The sequence below is a fragment of the Carlito syrichta genome, unplaced genomic scaffold, assembly GCF_000164805.1.
Source record: "Carlito syrichta isolate Samal-C Ts95f unplaced genomic scaffold, Tarsius_syrichta-2.0.1 Scaffold313872, whole genome shotgun sequence".
NCBI lineage: Eukaryota > Metazoa > Chordata > Mammalia > Primates > Tarsiidae > Carlito > Carlito syrichta.
The window spans coordinates 954,437-971,779 of record NW_007257968.1 but is presented as its reverse complement, the minus strand read 5'-3'; the positions used below and the strand labels follow the sequence as shown (position 1 = coordinate 971,779).

Here is a 17,343-nt window from a genome sequence, read left to right as displayed (position 1 = left end):
GAGTGCAGCGTCCGCTCCCGGCCACCGCAGCCTCGACTGGCTGGGCTCCGGCGATCCTTCCGCCTCAGCCTTCCGAGTAGCTGGAATTACAGGCATGCGCTACCACACCCGGCTGATTTTTTGATTTATTGTAGAGATGAGGTCTCGCTGCCCAGATGGGTCTCGAACCCACGGGCTCAGGCAATCCACTCACCTCAGCCTCCCAAAGGCACGGGATTACAGGCTGCGCCACCGAGCCCGGCTTGGGATACTATTATTTATTGCATTCTCTGTAATATACTTTTGGGCATGAAGCAGATCTTCAATAAATTAATTAAGGGATACATTAAAACTTATTTTAAAATATGAGGGGTAAAAAAGAGTAAACATAGACTTAGTTGCCAAAATGCTAGAGAATGGAGGAATACCTTTAGGTTTAGAACTTCTTCTTCCTCTGTCTTCTGGTTTGTCTGCTATTCTTGCACTGGCTGTCTTTTGAATCCCTTTCTCCCCAGCTATGTCTGGACTGCCGTCTGGATGTAACTTCTGAGCCTTTACATTCAACCTTGCAACATTCAACATCTTTAAGGAACGGCACATGGTATTCATCTTCTGCCTCACTGGAGTACGAGGGACACCTCCTATCAAAACAACATCAGAGGAAGAAAAGTAAATTACCTTCCACTTCTGTGGAATCAAGAACAACTTTAATTCAGATGGTTGTGAAATATCAAAATGAAGTATATCCTTTCAGAATGATCTGAATCAGGTAGTTCTTGTGTTTCTTTCTACTCACACACAGGGTAGAAAGACTACCCTTCTTTTAACTGAAGTTTATAAACTAAACATCCCAATGTGATAAGATGACTTTTTCCTTAAGGCAAATGCCAAACAGGCTTATTTTGGTGTCAACCAATGGGCACAGGAATGTAATGAAACTTTTCTGGAAGACAATTTAGCAATCTTTAAAATTGGTCTTTAGCATCAAGACCCAATTTTTATACTCTTTGACACAGGAAATTTTTCCTAGAAATCTGCTAAGGAAATTACTCAGGAAACAAATTATATGCATGATATAAACTGTAGTATTATTTATAATGATAAAAACTATCTAAATGGTCAACATAAGAATTCTGTAAATTTTGTTAAGCAATGAGATAGAATAAGACATAAGAAAAAGCCAGGCGCGGTGGCTCAAGCCTATGATCCCAGCACTTTGGGAGGCAGAGGAGAGAGGACAGCCTGAGCCCTGGGGTTTGAGATCAGCCTGGGCAACATGGCGAGACCTCGTCTCTACAGAAAATTTTAGCCAGGCATGGTGGCGTGCTCCTGAAGATCTAGTTACTTGGAAGACTGAGGCAAAAGGATTGCCTGAGCCAAGCAGGCTGAGCCTGTGATGGCCGCAAGCAGCGTGCCACTGCACTCCAGCCTGGGCAACAGAGTGAGACTCTGACTCAATCAATCAATCAATCAATCAATAAAAAAAGATGGACCGGGCGCGATGGCTCATGCCTATGGTCCCAGCACTTTGGGAGGCCAAGGTGAGAGGATTGCTTGAGTCCACTGATTCGAGACCAGCCTGGGCAACTTGACGAGACCTCATCTCTACAATAAACCAAAAAACTAGCTGGGCGTGGTGGCGTGTGCCTGTAGTTCCAGCTACTTGGAAAGCTGAGGTGGAAGGATCGCCTGAGTCTAGCAGGTCAAGGCTACAGTGGTCATGAGCATGCCACTGCACTCCAGTCTGGGTGACAAAGTGAGACTTCAACTCAAAAAAAAATAAAAAAATAAAATAAAAAAGCAAGGTAGCAGATGAACAAATATTTATAAGCAAACTACAAATTGTTATTTGAATTTCTATTATAATTAAAAATGAAGCTGGTTCACTAGGTAAGATTGTGAGTGATTATTTTTACCACTATTGGACTAACGTAATTATTTTAAAATCTGAAATATAAGAATCTGGGTTTCCTTTATTTATAGTTAGTTACCATTTCAACCTCATTTCAGGGAATGTCAATTTTTTTAAATGTCTCAGAAAAGACTGCTTCAAGAAACAGACTTTTCATGTACATACGTTTCTTTTTGCTGTCTTCTTGATTGGCTACAGTGGATTCTTCTCGAGATTTTCTCTGGTAGAGCTCAGAGAGGCAACGTGTTAATTCACTTTCAGTTTTGGAAGACTCTTCCTTATTAGCTGAGGCAGCCTGTAGTAACCTGTAAAGTCAAGATGTCTAATATAAAACCAAAATTCTAATTTTCCAAAATGCTTTAAAAATAAACAAAATAACAGCAAATATATCCATTATCCTTCAGAAGATGTTCCCACAAGATGCATTCAAAAATATACTTTCTCAGGAGGGAAAATATCCCTCCTCTCATTTTTTATTTGAACTCAGGGTCCAAGGCTACCTTGTTCACAAAACCATTAATCATCATGTACGATATTGGCTTTTACTAATAGGACTCTTCATGAATTAGGGTACACAATCTAATTATGGCAACTATTTTACTTTGGATTTCCATAGTTATTTTTTACTCAGTTTTTATGCATTAAAGTGTAATATGATGTAATACAGTGTAGTAAGTATTGTATTGACTTTTGAATAATTATTTTGCTTTGTAATAAACTAATTTGAGATTATGGGGCAGATGGGAGGGATAATTCGTTATTAAATGCTTTTCCACCTAGAGTTAAATTTTAGTCACTAAGGAAATTATGAAAACAGCACTTCTGTACCTAACCCTGAATTGTACCCCACATCTTTAAAATAAAAAAGAAAAGAAAAAAAAGAGTGGCACAACAGAAAAAATGTATTATTTGCATTTCTTTTCTTTTCTTTTCTTTTTTTATTTTTTTTGAGTTGGGGTCTTACCCCTGTCGCCCAGGCTGGAATGCAGTGGCATGATCCTGGTTCACCACTGCTTTGACCTCTTGGGCTCAGGTGATCCTTCCACCTCAACCTCCTGAGTAGCTGGAACTACAGGCACACACCACACTGCTCAGCTAATCTTTTGATTTTGTGTAGAGACAGGGTCTCACTATGTTGTTTAAGCTGGTCTCAAACTCCTGGCTCAAACAATCCTCCCAATTCGGCTTTCCAAAGTGCTGGGATTACAGGTGTGAGCTACCGCATCAGGCCAATTATTTGTATTTCATTACCTTCTATAATCTGATATCACCTGATTAAAAAGTGGGGGAAAGTTATGATGACATTAGTTGAGTAGATATCATAGGCCAGAATGTGTGCTAGGGCTATCAGCTTCATACATGCAGCCAAATTAAAGTAGATTAATTCTCCTAAGCATGTTGGTGCTTCCTTTAACAGTGGGGAGAATTTACCTTTTCTTCTTTTTCTTTTTTTGCTGTTTATCTGCTTCAGATCTTTTTTTAAAGAAATTAGCATAATAGACACAGCTGAAGTTCCACCCCATCTTTTTCCATCCCTTCCTCCTAGAAGTATCCCGAGATTTGTGTGTATCTTATTTATAGAGACATACATATTCAACAAAGCCAATATAAATTGCTACATGTTGTACATTTTACATAAACGATACAATACCACCATTTTGCAATTTTGTTTGTATTCAACGTATTTTTCAGCATTTTCCATGTACATATAAATTGTTCTAGCTTATTCTTTTTTGCTAATCTATATATAATATTCTACAATATGACTATTATCATATTTTATTTATCCATTTCTTTTCTGACAATCAGTTGGTTCTTTCCACTTTTTTACTATTAATGACCAGCAATGAATATTCAAGTATAGTTCTTGTGTCTGTTCTATGCAAGAATTTCTTTAGCATAGATACTTAGAAGGAGAATTGCTGGATATGAGTATGTGAAGTTTCTGCATACCAGGAATTTCCAAATTGCTCTTTAAAATGATGGTTATCATTTGTACTTCCACCACCTAAAGTTCTCATTTCCCTATGTGCTATTATCAGGTGTATTAATTTTTGACAATCTAATAAGTATAAAATGAAATGTATTGTGTTTTTTTTCCTTATTGTGGTTTTAATCTCCATCTTTCTGAACTGAATATCTTTTCAAATGATTGGCATGTTGAATTTCCTCGTCTGAATTGCTTATTCACATTCTTTGCATAATTTTCAATTGGATTGCTTGTCTTATTGAATTTTTAGCGGCTCTGTACTAATTGAAATACTAATCCTTTGTTGCTTACATGGATTATAGCTTCTCAAGTCTATGACTTGTCCTTTTACTCTAGTTATACAGAAATTTAAAAATTCATCACAGTGAAATTTATTCATCTTTTTCTCTCTGCTTTAAACTTATGTCTTGTTTAAGAAATACATCTTTACCTTATATTCTCCTATATATTTTTTCTCCTAAGAATTTTAAAGGTTTGCTTTTCACATTTACAAAACAATCTATTAGAAACTGTTATTGTGTATGCTGTGAAGTGGAAATTTAATTTTCATGTTTTTTCTTGCTGATAGCCAATTGTTACACCATCATTTACTGAATAGTCTGTTCTTTCCCCGATGATTTTTTTTTTGAGTTGGAGTCTCACTCTGTCACCCAGACTAGAGTGTAGTGGTCGCTCCTGGCCACCGCAGACTCTGCCTGCTGGGCTCCAGCAATCCTTCTGCCTCAGCCTTCCAAGTAGCTGGAACTACAGGCACGCGCTACCATGCCTGGCTGATTTAAAAAAAAATTTACTGTAGAGATGAGGTCTCGCCAAGTTGCCCAGGCGGGTCTCGAACCTGCGGGCTCAGGCAGTCCTCTCACCTCGGCCTCCCAAAGCACTGGGATTACAGGCTGAGCCACCAAGCCCGGCTCCTGATGATTTTTAATGCCACTTTTGTCATATGCCAAGTTCGTATAAATGTGTGGGTCACTACTGGGGCTTTTGGTTCTCTTCCATTGGTCTATTTGTCTATTCTTACACCCATACCACATTGCCTTAAATACTGTAGTCTTATGGCAAATCTTGATATTTCATGGGGGAAAGTGCACTTGTTTGGTTCTTGGCCTTTTATTTTTATTTTACTTTATTTTATTTTATTTTTTGAGTTGGAGTCTCACTCTGTTGCCCAGACTGGAGTGCAGTGGCCGCTCCCGGCCACCACAGCCTCGACCTGCTGGGCTCCGGCGATCCTTCCGCCTCAGCCTTCCAAGTAGCTGGGACTACAGGCATGTGCTACCACGCCCGGTTAATTTTTTATTTATAGTAGAGATGAGATCTCACCAAGTTGCCCAGCCGGGTCTCGAACCTGCGGGCTCAAGCAATTCACTCACCTCAGCCTCCCAAAGGCGTGGGATTACAGGCTGAGCCACCGAGCCCAGCTGGTCTTTTATTTTTAATCCATCTTTTGCTACATTTATTCCTAGGTACCTTAATAATTTGTCAACATAAATAAATTTTATCAAATTGTTGTAAATTGCAATTTCTAAGTTTGTTGTTGGCATACTATTGACATTATACATTAATTTTTTTATATTCAGCAATACTCATATCATTTTAACCATTTGCCTGTAAAATCTTTGAGATTTTTCTATAAAGACAATCATACTATCTTCAAATACTTCAATACTTGTTCTTCATAAAAACACTTAGAGATAATTTTTTTAAATGATATGGGCCAGATTTGTACACTAAAGACTATAAAACACTGAGGGGTATTAAAAAAAAGAACTTCATAAATAGAGATGTACCATGTTCATGGATCAGACAATTCAACTGGAGTGCAGTGGCACGCTCACAGCCACTGCAAACTTGACCTGCTGGGTTCAGGTGATCCTTCCACTTCAGTCTTCCAGGCACATGCCACCATGCCTGGCTATCAACATTATTAACATGTTAGTTCTTCTCATATTGTGATTCACTGTGCTCCCAATTAAAGTTCCAACATGCTTTTTTTGTAGAAACTGACAAGTTGATTTTAAAATGTATACGAAAATGCAAAGTGTCTAGAATAACCAAAGAAATCTTAAAAAAAAAAACACAAAAAAAAATTGAGAGGACTTCCACTACCTAATTAGTGGCTTAATTACTATAAGCCAGGTGTGGTATCTCATGCCTATAATCCCAGCACTTTGGGAGATGGAGGTGAGAGGACTGCCTGAGCCCACAGGTTTGAGCTTGGGCAACTTGGTGAGATCTTGTCTCTACAAAAAATTAAAAAATCAGCTGGGTGTGATGACATGTACCTGTAGTCCCAGCTAATTGGAAGGCTGAGGTGGAAGGATCACCTGAGCCCAGTGGGTCAAGGCTGTGGTAGCTGTGGATTGTGCCACTATACTCCAGTCTGGGTGACAGAGTGAGACTCCAACTCTAAATCAATCAATCAATCAATCAGTCAATCAATAAAGACTTACTATAAAGCTATAGTATGTGGTATTGGTGTAATGCAATAGTCAAGACAATGTGATATTATCATAGTTTCTGAACTCTATTTTGTTTAGAAATTGATTCACACAATGGTGGTCAATTGATTTTTGACAAAGGTACTATAGTAATTCAATGAGAAAAGGATTGTCTTTTAACAAATAGTGTTAGAACAACTGGATATTTGTGTGGAAAAGATAAACCTCAACCTTATCTCTTAATAGTAGTTTCTGCTATATCTTCTACATTTCTAATATTGTCTATTTGCTTCTTTTCAAAAAAAAAATTACACAATCTCGCTATAGATTTTATTTAGCTTTTCTTTTCTTTTCTTTTTTTTTTGAGTTGAAGTCTCTCTGCTGCCCAGACTGGAGTGCAGTGGCATGCTCCTGGCCACCGCAGCCTCAACCTGCTGGGCTCCGGCGATCCTTCCGCCTCAGCCTTCCAAGTAGCTGGAACTACAGGCATGCGCTACCATACCTGACTAATTTTTGATTTATTGTAGAGACGTGGTCTCACCAAGTTGTCCAGGTGGGCTTTGAACCCACGGGTTCAGGCAATCCACTTGCCTCGACCTCCCAAAGTGCTGGGATTATAGGCTGAGTCACCAAGTCGGGCCTTATTTAGTTTTTCAAAGAAACATCTTTTGTTTCTGTTGATTGCTATTATCTGTTTTCTATTTGATTAATTTCTGTTCTTATCTTTATTGTCTTTCTTCTTTTGTGAGGAAGACTACTCCCTTGTTTACTTCTTATGTTGGATTCTTAGTGATTTTTAAAAAACTTTTTTGTTTACAAAAATAGTCATTTACGTCTATAAATATTCCTTTACGTATAAATTCAACTGCATTATAAATTCGTCATTTTCTCTCTTTTTTTGAGTCAGAGTCTCACTCTGTCACCCAGGCTGGAGTGCAGTGGCACGCCTTCCAAGTAGCTGGAACTACAGGCACGCACCACCACACCTGGTTAATTTTTTAATTTATTGTAGAGACAAGGTCTCACCAAATTGCCCATGCTGGTCTTGAACCCCTGGACTCGGACAATGCTCTAGCCTTCACCTCTCAAAGTGCTAGGATTATAGGTATGAGCCACTGCTCCCAGCCATTTTCTATTTTCATTGATACTTAGTTCTAAATATTTTCAGACATCCATATTATAAGGAAGTGTTTTATTTATACTTAATCTGACAAATTTCTTTAATTGGTAATTTTTAGAATTTTTGGCACATATATGTTGGTAAAATATTATCTAACATACTCTCACAATATATACTAAATTCGAGAGTGTTTTATTTTTGTAATTAGTTTTTAATATTATTGTATTATACTCAGAGAATGTGGTCTATTGAAAAAATGCAGATAATTGAAAGTCAATTTGAATAATCAACATACAGATAAATTAAAAAGTCTTACCGAAATGACTCCATCAAATTTGAACTGGCACCACTAATGTTAGAGAAAGGAAACCACTTCTCCATAACAGCTGGTCTCCAGGGAATGGTGAGGCTAAGCTCCTGCTGGGCCCACTCTGGAACAGGAGCTACAGGAACAAAAGAACAGAGGCAGGAGAGGAAAAAAGACATGAGAATCAAAGCAGGGAATCCCAAGCACTCCCCTAGACTGACTGCATCCCTCCAAAGGACACACAGCAGTATTGACAACAATACTCCATCTACACCCCCAACTCCTACAGGTCTATGTTGTCTGTGAAAAATGCTATTGAAAAATGTACAAACACAACTTAAAGTCTTGTTCTTATCACTGGCAAAAAATCCCCTTATATAATTTCTGAAATTTTACTCTAAATAGGTTTAAAAAAATATGTTGTTTTTCTATTTTTTAAAATGTACCACTTGGCTGGGTGAGATGGTTCACACCCGTAATTCCAGCACTTTGGGAGGCTTAGGTGAGAGTATTACTTGAGCCCAGGAATTCAAGACCAGCCTAGGCAACATAGCAAGACCTCCTCTCTACAAAAAAAAAAAAAAAAATTAGCCAGTTGGGTGGTACACACCTTAGTCCCAGCTACTCTGGAGGCTGAGGCAGAAAGATCGCCTGAGCCCAGAAGGTTGAGGCTACTGTGAGCCATAATTGTGCCATTGCAGTCCAGTCTGGGCAAGAGAGTGAGACTCCAACTCAATATATATTTTATATATACATACATATATATATAATGTTGTTTTGGTTGATATGTGATTATTTCTAATGTGCTAACACGCTATGCCTCCAAGTGGCAGCAATAGAATTTGAAGTGCATTAACACAACTAAATACAACGTGCCAAGGAGCACAATACCACACACTGAGCCCTTCCATCCTATGCTTTTCTCTGTGGCTGTTTGGCCACATGGTCCTTCTTGAAAGTACTCATCATGCAGTCTTCTATCTTTGTCATTGGCACTTGTCTCCATTAATATCACAACCTCAACCCTTTCTTTCACCTCCTCTCATCATGCCATCTTCACTTTTTTTTAAAGGATCAGGTATATTTATTATGGAGTTTACTTATGAAATTTACATGTCTTTTTAACTGAACTACAACTTTTATTAGGTTTGTATTATTTTTTGTTACTATCAAAGATTATTTTGAGAAGTATGTTCCAATGCTAATTTTCTCAAAACTATTACTTTTGGGGTACTATTTTATAACAACTTTTAAGCAAACAAAAGAAACCTCACATCACATTACAGTTTAAATATCTGTAATTGCATTTGCTATATCACATCCAAAACTTCAGACATGAGCAATAAAAGTCTACATTAAAAAAATATGATTGTTTCTTCCCAAGTCATTATATGCTAGATTAGGGGAGAAAGGCCAAAAGTACTGCCAGTCTCCTCAGGCCTCCAAGTCTCAAGCCTCCCTCTGCATGGAGAGAGAGAAAGTCCCTCATACTCAGTTACCTTCACCTCCTCCAGCAGGAGTCAAGGGGGAGATCCCATGCTCAGAATAAGGCCAGGCCTTCTTGGCAGGGCTTTAGTTAGATGCCTTAACTCTAGTCTCCATACCTACGTGGGCAGGAGTAGGGGTGGGCCAAACACCTTCCCTTCCTACCCACCAAATCTCACGGTTCAGCATCACTAGCTGCCTTAAAAACAGGAGTTAATCTCGTGCTCACCTTGATATTTGTTTTTGCCTGCCACATGAAGCCCTAGACCCCCAGGTCACTCCTGTCTCCCACTCAAATCCCCTCACTCCTCCTTCCATCTCCTATTCTGTCTCCACAGCCCAGTTCTTTCCACACATAAAATCCTTCAACTTTGCCCTTTGGAACTTACTGACCCTCAAAAGTAGAATCTCCCATGTCCTGAATTCCGTATCATCCTTCCCTGAACACACGGTTTTCCTGCAACACTCTAGAAAGTCAGCTGCTCTCCATCTAATGCCCCTCTTTCAGTTGACCCTAAGGTGGGTTGGCATTCTCCTTGCTTCCTCTAGACCATTCTCTCTCTGCTGAAAACAACGACAAAAATCCAGTTTTGATTCCCACATCAATAAGTAATACTTTTTTAGAGTCAGGAATCTGTCATGAAGGCTGGAGTAGTGGCACAATCACAGTTCACCAAGCCTTAGCCTCCTGGGCTGAGCTTTCTGCCTCAGCCTCCTGAGTAGCTGGGACTACAGGCATGCACCACCATGCCTGGCTAAGTTTTAAAATTTTTGTAGAGACTAGGTCTTGCTATGTTGCGTAGGCTGGTCTCAAACTCCTGGGCTCAGCCTCCCAAAATGCTGGGATTATAGGCATAAGCCACCGTGCCCAACTGTTTTTCTCTTCTTATAGTCTCTTCTGAACCTGTTTCCACTCATATTTCCACCCTCACAATTTCACCAAAACTGGTGTCAATATCCACATTGCTCAATAGAATGTCAGCTCTCAGCCTCCATCTTCCTTGACCTATTGGTAGCAAATAACCAAGTTAAGTACTTCCCGTCCTCAGTTAGCTTCCTAAGCATCACGCACTGGGTTATCTTTCCTCATTGACTGCCCCTTTTTTGTCTTCTTTGCAGGTTTCTTTCTCCTCAACCTCCAGACTGCTTAACATTGGACTATATGGTTTAATCCTTGGTTTCCTTCTCTTCTCCATCTACGCTCACCCTCTAGGTGATCTTAACCCATCTTGTGGCTTTAAACATCACCAACAACTCCCACCATCCCTAGTCCAGAAAAATCTCCCAATGCCAATAAACATAGCTAATGCCTACTCTTTTAAAATTTTTATTTATTTTTTATAGAGACGGGATCTTGCTATATATTTCAGGACTTTTATAAATAATGATGATCTAAACAGTCTCAAGTATTATAACTTGCTTTTATCTGTCTTGTAACATATCAAGTTCAACTAAGTGCATGGTGAAAGAAAGTCCTGATGCTGGAAGAGATTTTCAACCACCCTAGACTATATTAGCAACTGGTTTAGAAACTTACCAGCAGTAGCAGAGTCTTCTTCAGGTGAGTTATTAATCTGATTCAATACACCATCCACAACCTCAGAGAAAAGGGATGCTGTGTCCTGGGGGACCTCGGCCACAACACTTTGGAGAACATGTTTTTGAAATTCAGCCTTCTCAGAGCGGAACATAGTGAGAATCACAGCACTGGCAGAGAGTGGGGAAATAACTCCAGTGACGGGGGGCCAGCCTTCACCAGGGTCCACATCAGCAACCTATATAAGAAATTCTAATTAGTTGAAAACATTGTAGTCAGTATGCCGAAAGAAGAATGGAGCTTAGTAAAAGACAGGGTAATGGTCTCCCAGTGCTTATCAATATAAAGAGAAAACTGTAGAAAAGATAGACTTGATGGTTATTAAAAGTAGAAGAGAATTTACTATTAATAATTATATAGTCCTAATCTTTCAATTTACAAATAAGAAAAATCTAATGTTACTGGGAATATCTACTAAATGCGCTTATTATGTGCTCACAACCACTCTGAGGTAAAAATGATTATTATCCCCATTTTATGGAGAAGAGACTGAGACTGAGGAAGAAGAAAGCTGTTTATGTTCACCCAAGTTAGTAAGGGAGAAACCAAGCATATCTGACTTCAAAGCCCATGCACTTAACCATGAGGCAATACTACTACTTAAGGCATCAATCCAGAACATACAGTGGGGAGCAGAGCTGAGACCTAATCCAGACCACTGACTTCCCAATCCAGTGCTTGTTTCATCAGAGCACACAACTCTCAGAACAGCATCTGCTCAACAACTACCCCATTTTCCTCTAGAAGATTTCATAATGGAATCCAGAATACAGACACCTCCTGAGACTATGAAGGCAAAGACAAATAAAGGTAAGGAATTTGCTGGTAGTTTAAAAATAATCACCACTTTTAAGTCAAATTTGGGTATATATGTTCCTTCTCAGAAGATAGTTCTAAATCTGTCTAAATATATTGGACAATAGTTACACAAACTTAGACAATTATATTGGACAACAGTTATAACTATTGTATTATTATATCTAACTTCATAGTGTAGCAGCTTTCTCTTAAATATTTATATAAAAGTAATAAATATCTCTGAAGAACTCAAATCACTCTATAGAAAAGATACCTGCACACGTATGTTTATCACAGCATTGTTCACAATAGCAAGAACCTGGAAGCAACCATGCTGCCCATCAAAAGAGGACTGGATTTTAAAAATGTGGTACATATACACGATGGAATACTACACAGCCATAAAAAAGAATAAAATCATGAATTTCGCAGCAACCTGGATGGAACTAGAGCCTATAATACTGAGTGACCTCTCACAGAAACAAAGATCTGAGTATCACATGTTCTCACTCATATAGTGGACCCTGAACATCCAACGTATTACTATAAGAAAATGACTGACAGTGGTGGGAAACTATGGGGGGGAGGGGAAGGGAGATGGGATTAACGGTAATAAATATCTGTCTGGGAACGGGGAGACACCTGTTATCAACAAGGGTTCCTGAATGAAGCATATTTGTATACCTAACCCTTAACTGTACCCCACAATATCACAATAAAAAATATTGATTATAAAAAAAAGTAATAAATATATAACGCATCATTTAAAATATAACAAGAAATCACCCATCATTTCACTATCCTAAAACCACCATTCCATCTGGCTGACTGCCTTTTTTCTTATATGAGTATAATTTAATTTAACTTGATTCTGGGCATGCAATTTTATAAATGGTTTCTTCACTAATGAACATTGTTGTCATGATGCTACAGTATCAACAATATTATTTGCAAAAACACTGTGCTGAGACTACATTATGTAGGGCATTTTATAAACACACTGACTTCACCTTACTAGTGTGTATCATCAGACAAGAATAACTTACCACATGCAGTATACCTACCAGATGTAACTCTTCAGCAGCCAGTCTGCTTACCAGCTGCTGAAATAACAGCCTCTGAGTCAATGTGTTCTCCTCCAGACTCTGTAGCATCCAGCTATCAGCGCCCAAAGTGCTGCTCATCGGGAGAGACCACTGGGTCACTGAGCCTTTTAGAATAATTCTGACTGGTTTCTGAAAATGTCTCTGATGCATGGCCAAGGGCTCTAGGGTGACTGTCCATGTTTCTTGACTCTCTTTGCCTATTAGAAATAAAGAATGTTACAATTCTAGCATAAGAAATAGTTACTAAAAAGAGATTTAATAGTGGGAAGAAAAAAAATCAGATGTCAGTTGAATTACTTAGTTTACATTGCAATCCTTCTTCTACTGCCAATAAGCTATCACAGAAAGTTGAATTAGCGCTATAGGAAAAGTTGTAAACAAACAGAATTATAGGGGCAAGATGTGATGTCAGAATTTCTCAATAATTATGACTCAGAAATAAGTACTCTAGCAGTACTTACTGCTTATAAGAAAGAAGACACCACTTCTAAAATCCATAAAATACAGTGTATTTTATCGTACAAAAAGTTTAAATTCTAAAGACTATGATTAAATAAAACTACTTTTGAAAATTCCTTAAACTACACATAATGTACAAGATAGTCTTATGTATATATTCCAATGAAGTATTATTTCTGTGTGAACATGTAATGCATTCAGAAATGAGATTCACCATATAGCAAATCACATGGTGAAATAAATTCATGAAGAGTCCAACACGCTGGCTTTTCCTGATAACAAGCATCATGTTTGGTTTCTGTAGATGAACTTATTTCTTCTCTTAGTCAATCATTGTTTCTGTATGGTCTTCAATTTATCAATCTCCTCTATGAGGCAATGAAATCTTACCACCCATGTGCTTGGGCACTTAAACAATATTACCCTTCTTTGGGAACAGTTGGGAAGCTCCTTAAAAGTAATCACTTGTTCTTCTTGTGCATGGGCTGGCAGTTATACTGTACAAGAGTTCAAACCTTTCCTGTGGTATCTCTGCTTCTGCTTTGACATCTATTAATTATTTTCATTACAAGCATCCATTGAGTGCCTAGGCGGCAGGAAATGCCAAAGAAGGCAAAAGCATGGCCCTACCTTGAAGAAATTAATGTAACTGAGATTAAACAAAAAACCCATTATTTGCTTACCTTCAAGAGGGAGAAATAATGTTCCTTCCATCCGTGGAAATGAGGCTTCATACTCAGGGCAATTATAGAGCAAACGGTTTAGAGTGGCATCAGTTGGCAGAGTTGAAATCCATGGAGAGAGGCAAGGTTCACTCGATGGCTTTCTTTTATCCCCAAGTAGTGTTTCCCCAGCTTTAGTAAAATCCAGGCTGAAAGATTCAGATGGTAAGACAGTGCCTCCTCCACGGTGGAGCAGTTCGCAAACTGTCCAGTACCCAAGGTAGTCTGGGGATTCCCACAACTAAAATAAAAACAACAAAGAAACCCAGGCTATTGTAAATTAGGCATTCATCAATAAAGCTAAAAGAAATCAGCAGAAAGTTGATACCAACACTAAAGGATCAAATTATACAATTAATGTATTTGTTGAACCAAACACAAATAATGGCCAGCATTCAGTTAAGATGCAGCCCCAGGACATAACTGCGATATAATATGCCTTCAGGTAAGCACTCATTTAGTGAAAATAGCACCTCATATTTTCTGTCAAGGAACAGAGTTACACAAATCACTGGGTATAAATTATAAAAGGAATACAAAGCCATTATACATTAAAAAAAAAAAATGACAACAGCCAGGTGTCATGAGAGTAAGGCAAGAGCATTGACCCGGATGGTAACCGTCACTCTACTTCCCCAACCACAGGTCTGTGCAGGGACCAAACAGTTCTCAGTTCTACCTTTACTGCTTTCGCTGAAGCCCCTTTGGCATCTCTTGCCTGAATTCTTGCTGTAGCCTATAGTGTGTACCCTGCCTCTAATCTTTCCTCCACATTGCTTTAAGTATTCTTCCAAATCACATATCTGATCATGCTACTCTCTAAAAACTGGTAAAGGCTTCCCACTGCCTCCAGGATAAGATAACCTTTTAGATAACCATAAGGCCCCTCACAACCAGACCCTAAAACAGCGTTTTGGGACACATGGTCTTTTATTCCCTCACCCATCCCTACCTTCTAGAAACATTTACTATTTCCTGAACATGCCACATTTTATAAGGCTTCCATGTTTTTGTCAATTCTATTTCCTGTGCCTCCCCTTCCTTCTTCACCAATTGAATGCTTCTTATATTTTTGTAACTAGCTCAAATCCTGCTCTTTGTAAAAGCCCTGCCTCACTCTATCACATATAGCTGACTCTTTAGTCAACCTTCTTTCAACAACCTTTTATTGAATGTGTGCCATGAATCTTAAATATTTAACATGGCATCACAATATAATGACAATATTCAGCTACTATGGGGATATGAAGGAGGAACACTTACCCTAGAATATGATCATCATGCTGGTTAGTAACTGTAAACTATAAATTGCTATGTGAATGTGAGGAATTAGAACTAGAAGGGTCTTCAAGGTCAGGGTAGGTCATCTCCAAACTTGCCATTATATTGAAGTTCAAAGAGAGGTAGGAAATTACCCTCGGCCACAGCAAGGCAAAGATAGATTAACCTAAGAACCCAAGACTATATTAAACAGTGCTTTTAAAATTCAGATTGTGACCCTTTGATGAACTCTGATGGATCAGCTGAGTGGCTTATGATCTGTATATATTTTTTAAAGTCAGGTGTAGAGCTGCATGCCTATAGTCCCAGCTACTCAGGAGGCTAAGGTGAGATTATCGCTTAAGCGCAAGAGTTCAAGCCTGCAGTGGACTACGATAGAGCCACTGCACTCCAGCCTGGTCAACAGAGTGAGATTCTGTCTCTTAAAAAAAAAAAGAAAGAAAGAAAAGGAAATATCATTTGTAACAAACATGAAGTTTTGTGAAACTTTTGTTTCAGTCATTTGTATCAATCTGGAAAATTCTGTGAGACATTAATCAACTAATTAGTATTTGCTGTTACCCATGTGTCCATGCCTGTATTCACTGCTACAGAGGAGAATAGTAAAGCTAGTTCAGAGGCCATAGATCCTGATTATAATTTTTTGCCAATGGGACACAATTTGTTGAAATTGTTTCAGCCAGAGGATCAGCCAGGAGGAAAAAAAACTGCTAATCAAATAAAAGGTTAAGTTATAACTTTAACAAGAATTGAAAAAGATATTAACTTTTGCTTTAAAAGTAATGTATAGGCTGGGTGTGGTGACTCATGCCTGTAATCCCAACACCTTGGCAGGCTGAGGTAGGAGCCTGAAGCTCAGGAGTTTGAGACCAGCCTGGACAACATATTGAAACACAGAAAAATTAGCTGGGCATGGTAGCATGTGCCTGTAGTCCTTGCTACTTAGGAGGCTGAGGAGGAAGGATTGCCTGAGCCCAGGAGTTCAGGCTGTAGTGAGATGGGAGCATATCACTGTGCTCCAGCCTGGGTGACAGAGTGAGATTGTGTTACAAAACAAAGTAATGTATACATGTCTTAGTTTGTTTTCTATTACTTACAACAGAATACCTGAAGTTAGGTTATTAATAAAGAAAAGGAATTGATTTATTACAGTTATGGAGGCTGAGAATCCAAGGTCAGGGGGCTGTACCTTGAGAGCCTTCTTGCTGGTGGGGACTCTTTGTAGGGCATCACGTGACAAAGGGCTGAGTGAGCCAGTCAAGTCTCTATTCCTTTTCTTATGAAGCCACCAGTTCCATTTCCATGATAACCCATTAATCTATTTACCCATGAATAGATGAGTTTTGGAGGGGACAAACATCCAAACCATAGCAAACCACATGATAAAACAAAATACAAGCAGTATACTACAGAGATGGTAACACTTTTCATTTGTATGCATACTATAGGGTAAGTAGCAGACATGTCCTAGTGGTAGTTTCCAATTTGGGGATTTGTAAATGTCCCTTAGACTATAAACTCCAAGAGAACAAGGACCACATCTGTTTGGTTCCCTAATAGGACACTCAGCCCCCAGCATACCCAGCAGGCATGTAACAAATATGCATCAAATAAATCAAAGGCATAAAGTCAAAAATGTATCAGGAGCCTCCTCTCTTCCATTCTACTCTATATCTTTGCAAATGTTTTGTATGCTTAAATCCCTCCACTTCCAACTGAGTCCTGGTTCTATTTTTCCCAGTTCTGCTTCCCCTTCTGTGAGCTCTCCAAGGCCGGACCTAGATTTTCTCTTTTTCCCTTCTTCCCACTCCTGTCCTGAGAACGCCCAGGGACAGAGCCTAAATCTTCCTTTTGCCTCCACAGTGTGGCTGGGCAGAGGTTTTTGAATAGGAAAAGATAGATCTTCAGCAGAAGAAATTTCCAGAAAAGCTTAAGATGATCTGACAGGCATTTTCTTAAAGGAAACAACATAGCAGGTGTGAGAAGGGAAGCCTCAGAAAAGATCCATCCCCTCAGAAGGTAGTATGTCAGACCTCGAAGGGATCTTTAAAAAGATCCAGTCGCCGGGCTCGGTAGCTCAGCCTGTAATCCCGCGCCTTTGGGAGGCTGAGGTGAGTGGATTGCCTGAGCCCGTGGGTTCAAGACCCGC

The 17,343-nt window shown here is 39.0% G+C and overlaps 1 protein-coding gene across 1 annotated transcript in view; it reads right to left on the bottom strand.

Annotated features, from left to right (window-relative positions):
• TICRR (TOPBP1 interacting checkpoint and replication regulator) overlaps window positions 1–17,343 on the bottom strand; it is a 49,206-nt gene that overhangs the window by 28,552 nt on the left and 3,311 nt on the right. The window contains exons 2-7 of the mRNA XM_008070630.2: window positions 13,875–14,154; window positions 12,691–12,929; window positions 10,769–11,006; window positions 7,756–7,882; window positions 2,057–2,196; window positions 408–620 (exon numbers count right to left, since the gene is read on the bottom strand). Coding sequence (XP_008068821.1) covers window positions 408–620; window positions 2,057–2,196; window positions 7,756–7,882; window positions 10,769–11,006; window positions 12,691–12,929; window positions 13,875–14,154 — 1,237 coding nt within the window. The remainder of the gene's footprint in view (window positions 1–407; window positions 621–2,056; window positions 2,197–7,755; window positions 7,883–10,768; window positions 11,007–12,690; window positions 12,930–13,874; window positions 14,155–17,343) is intronic.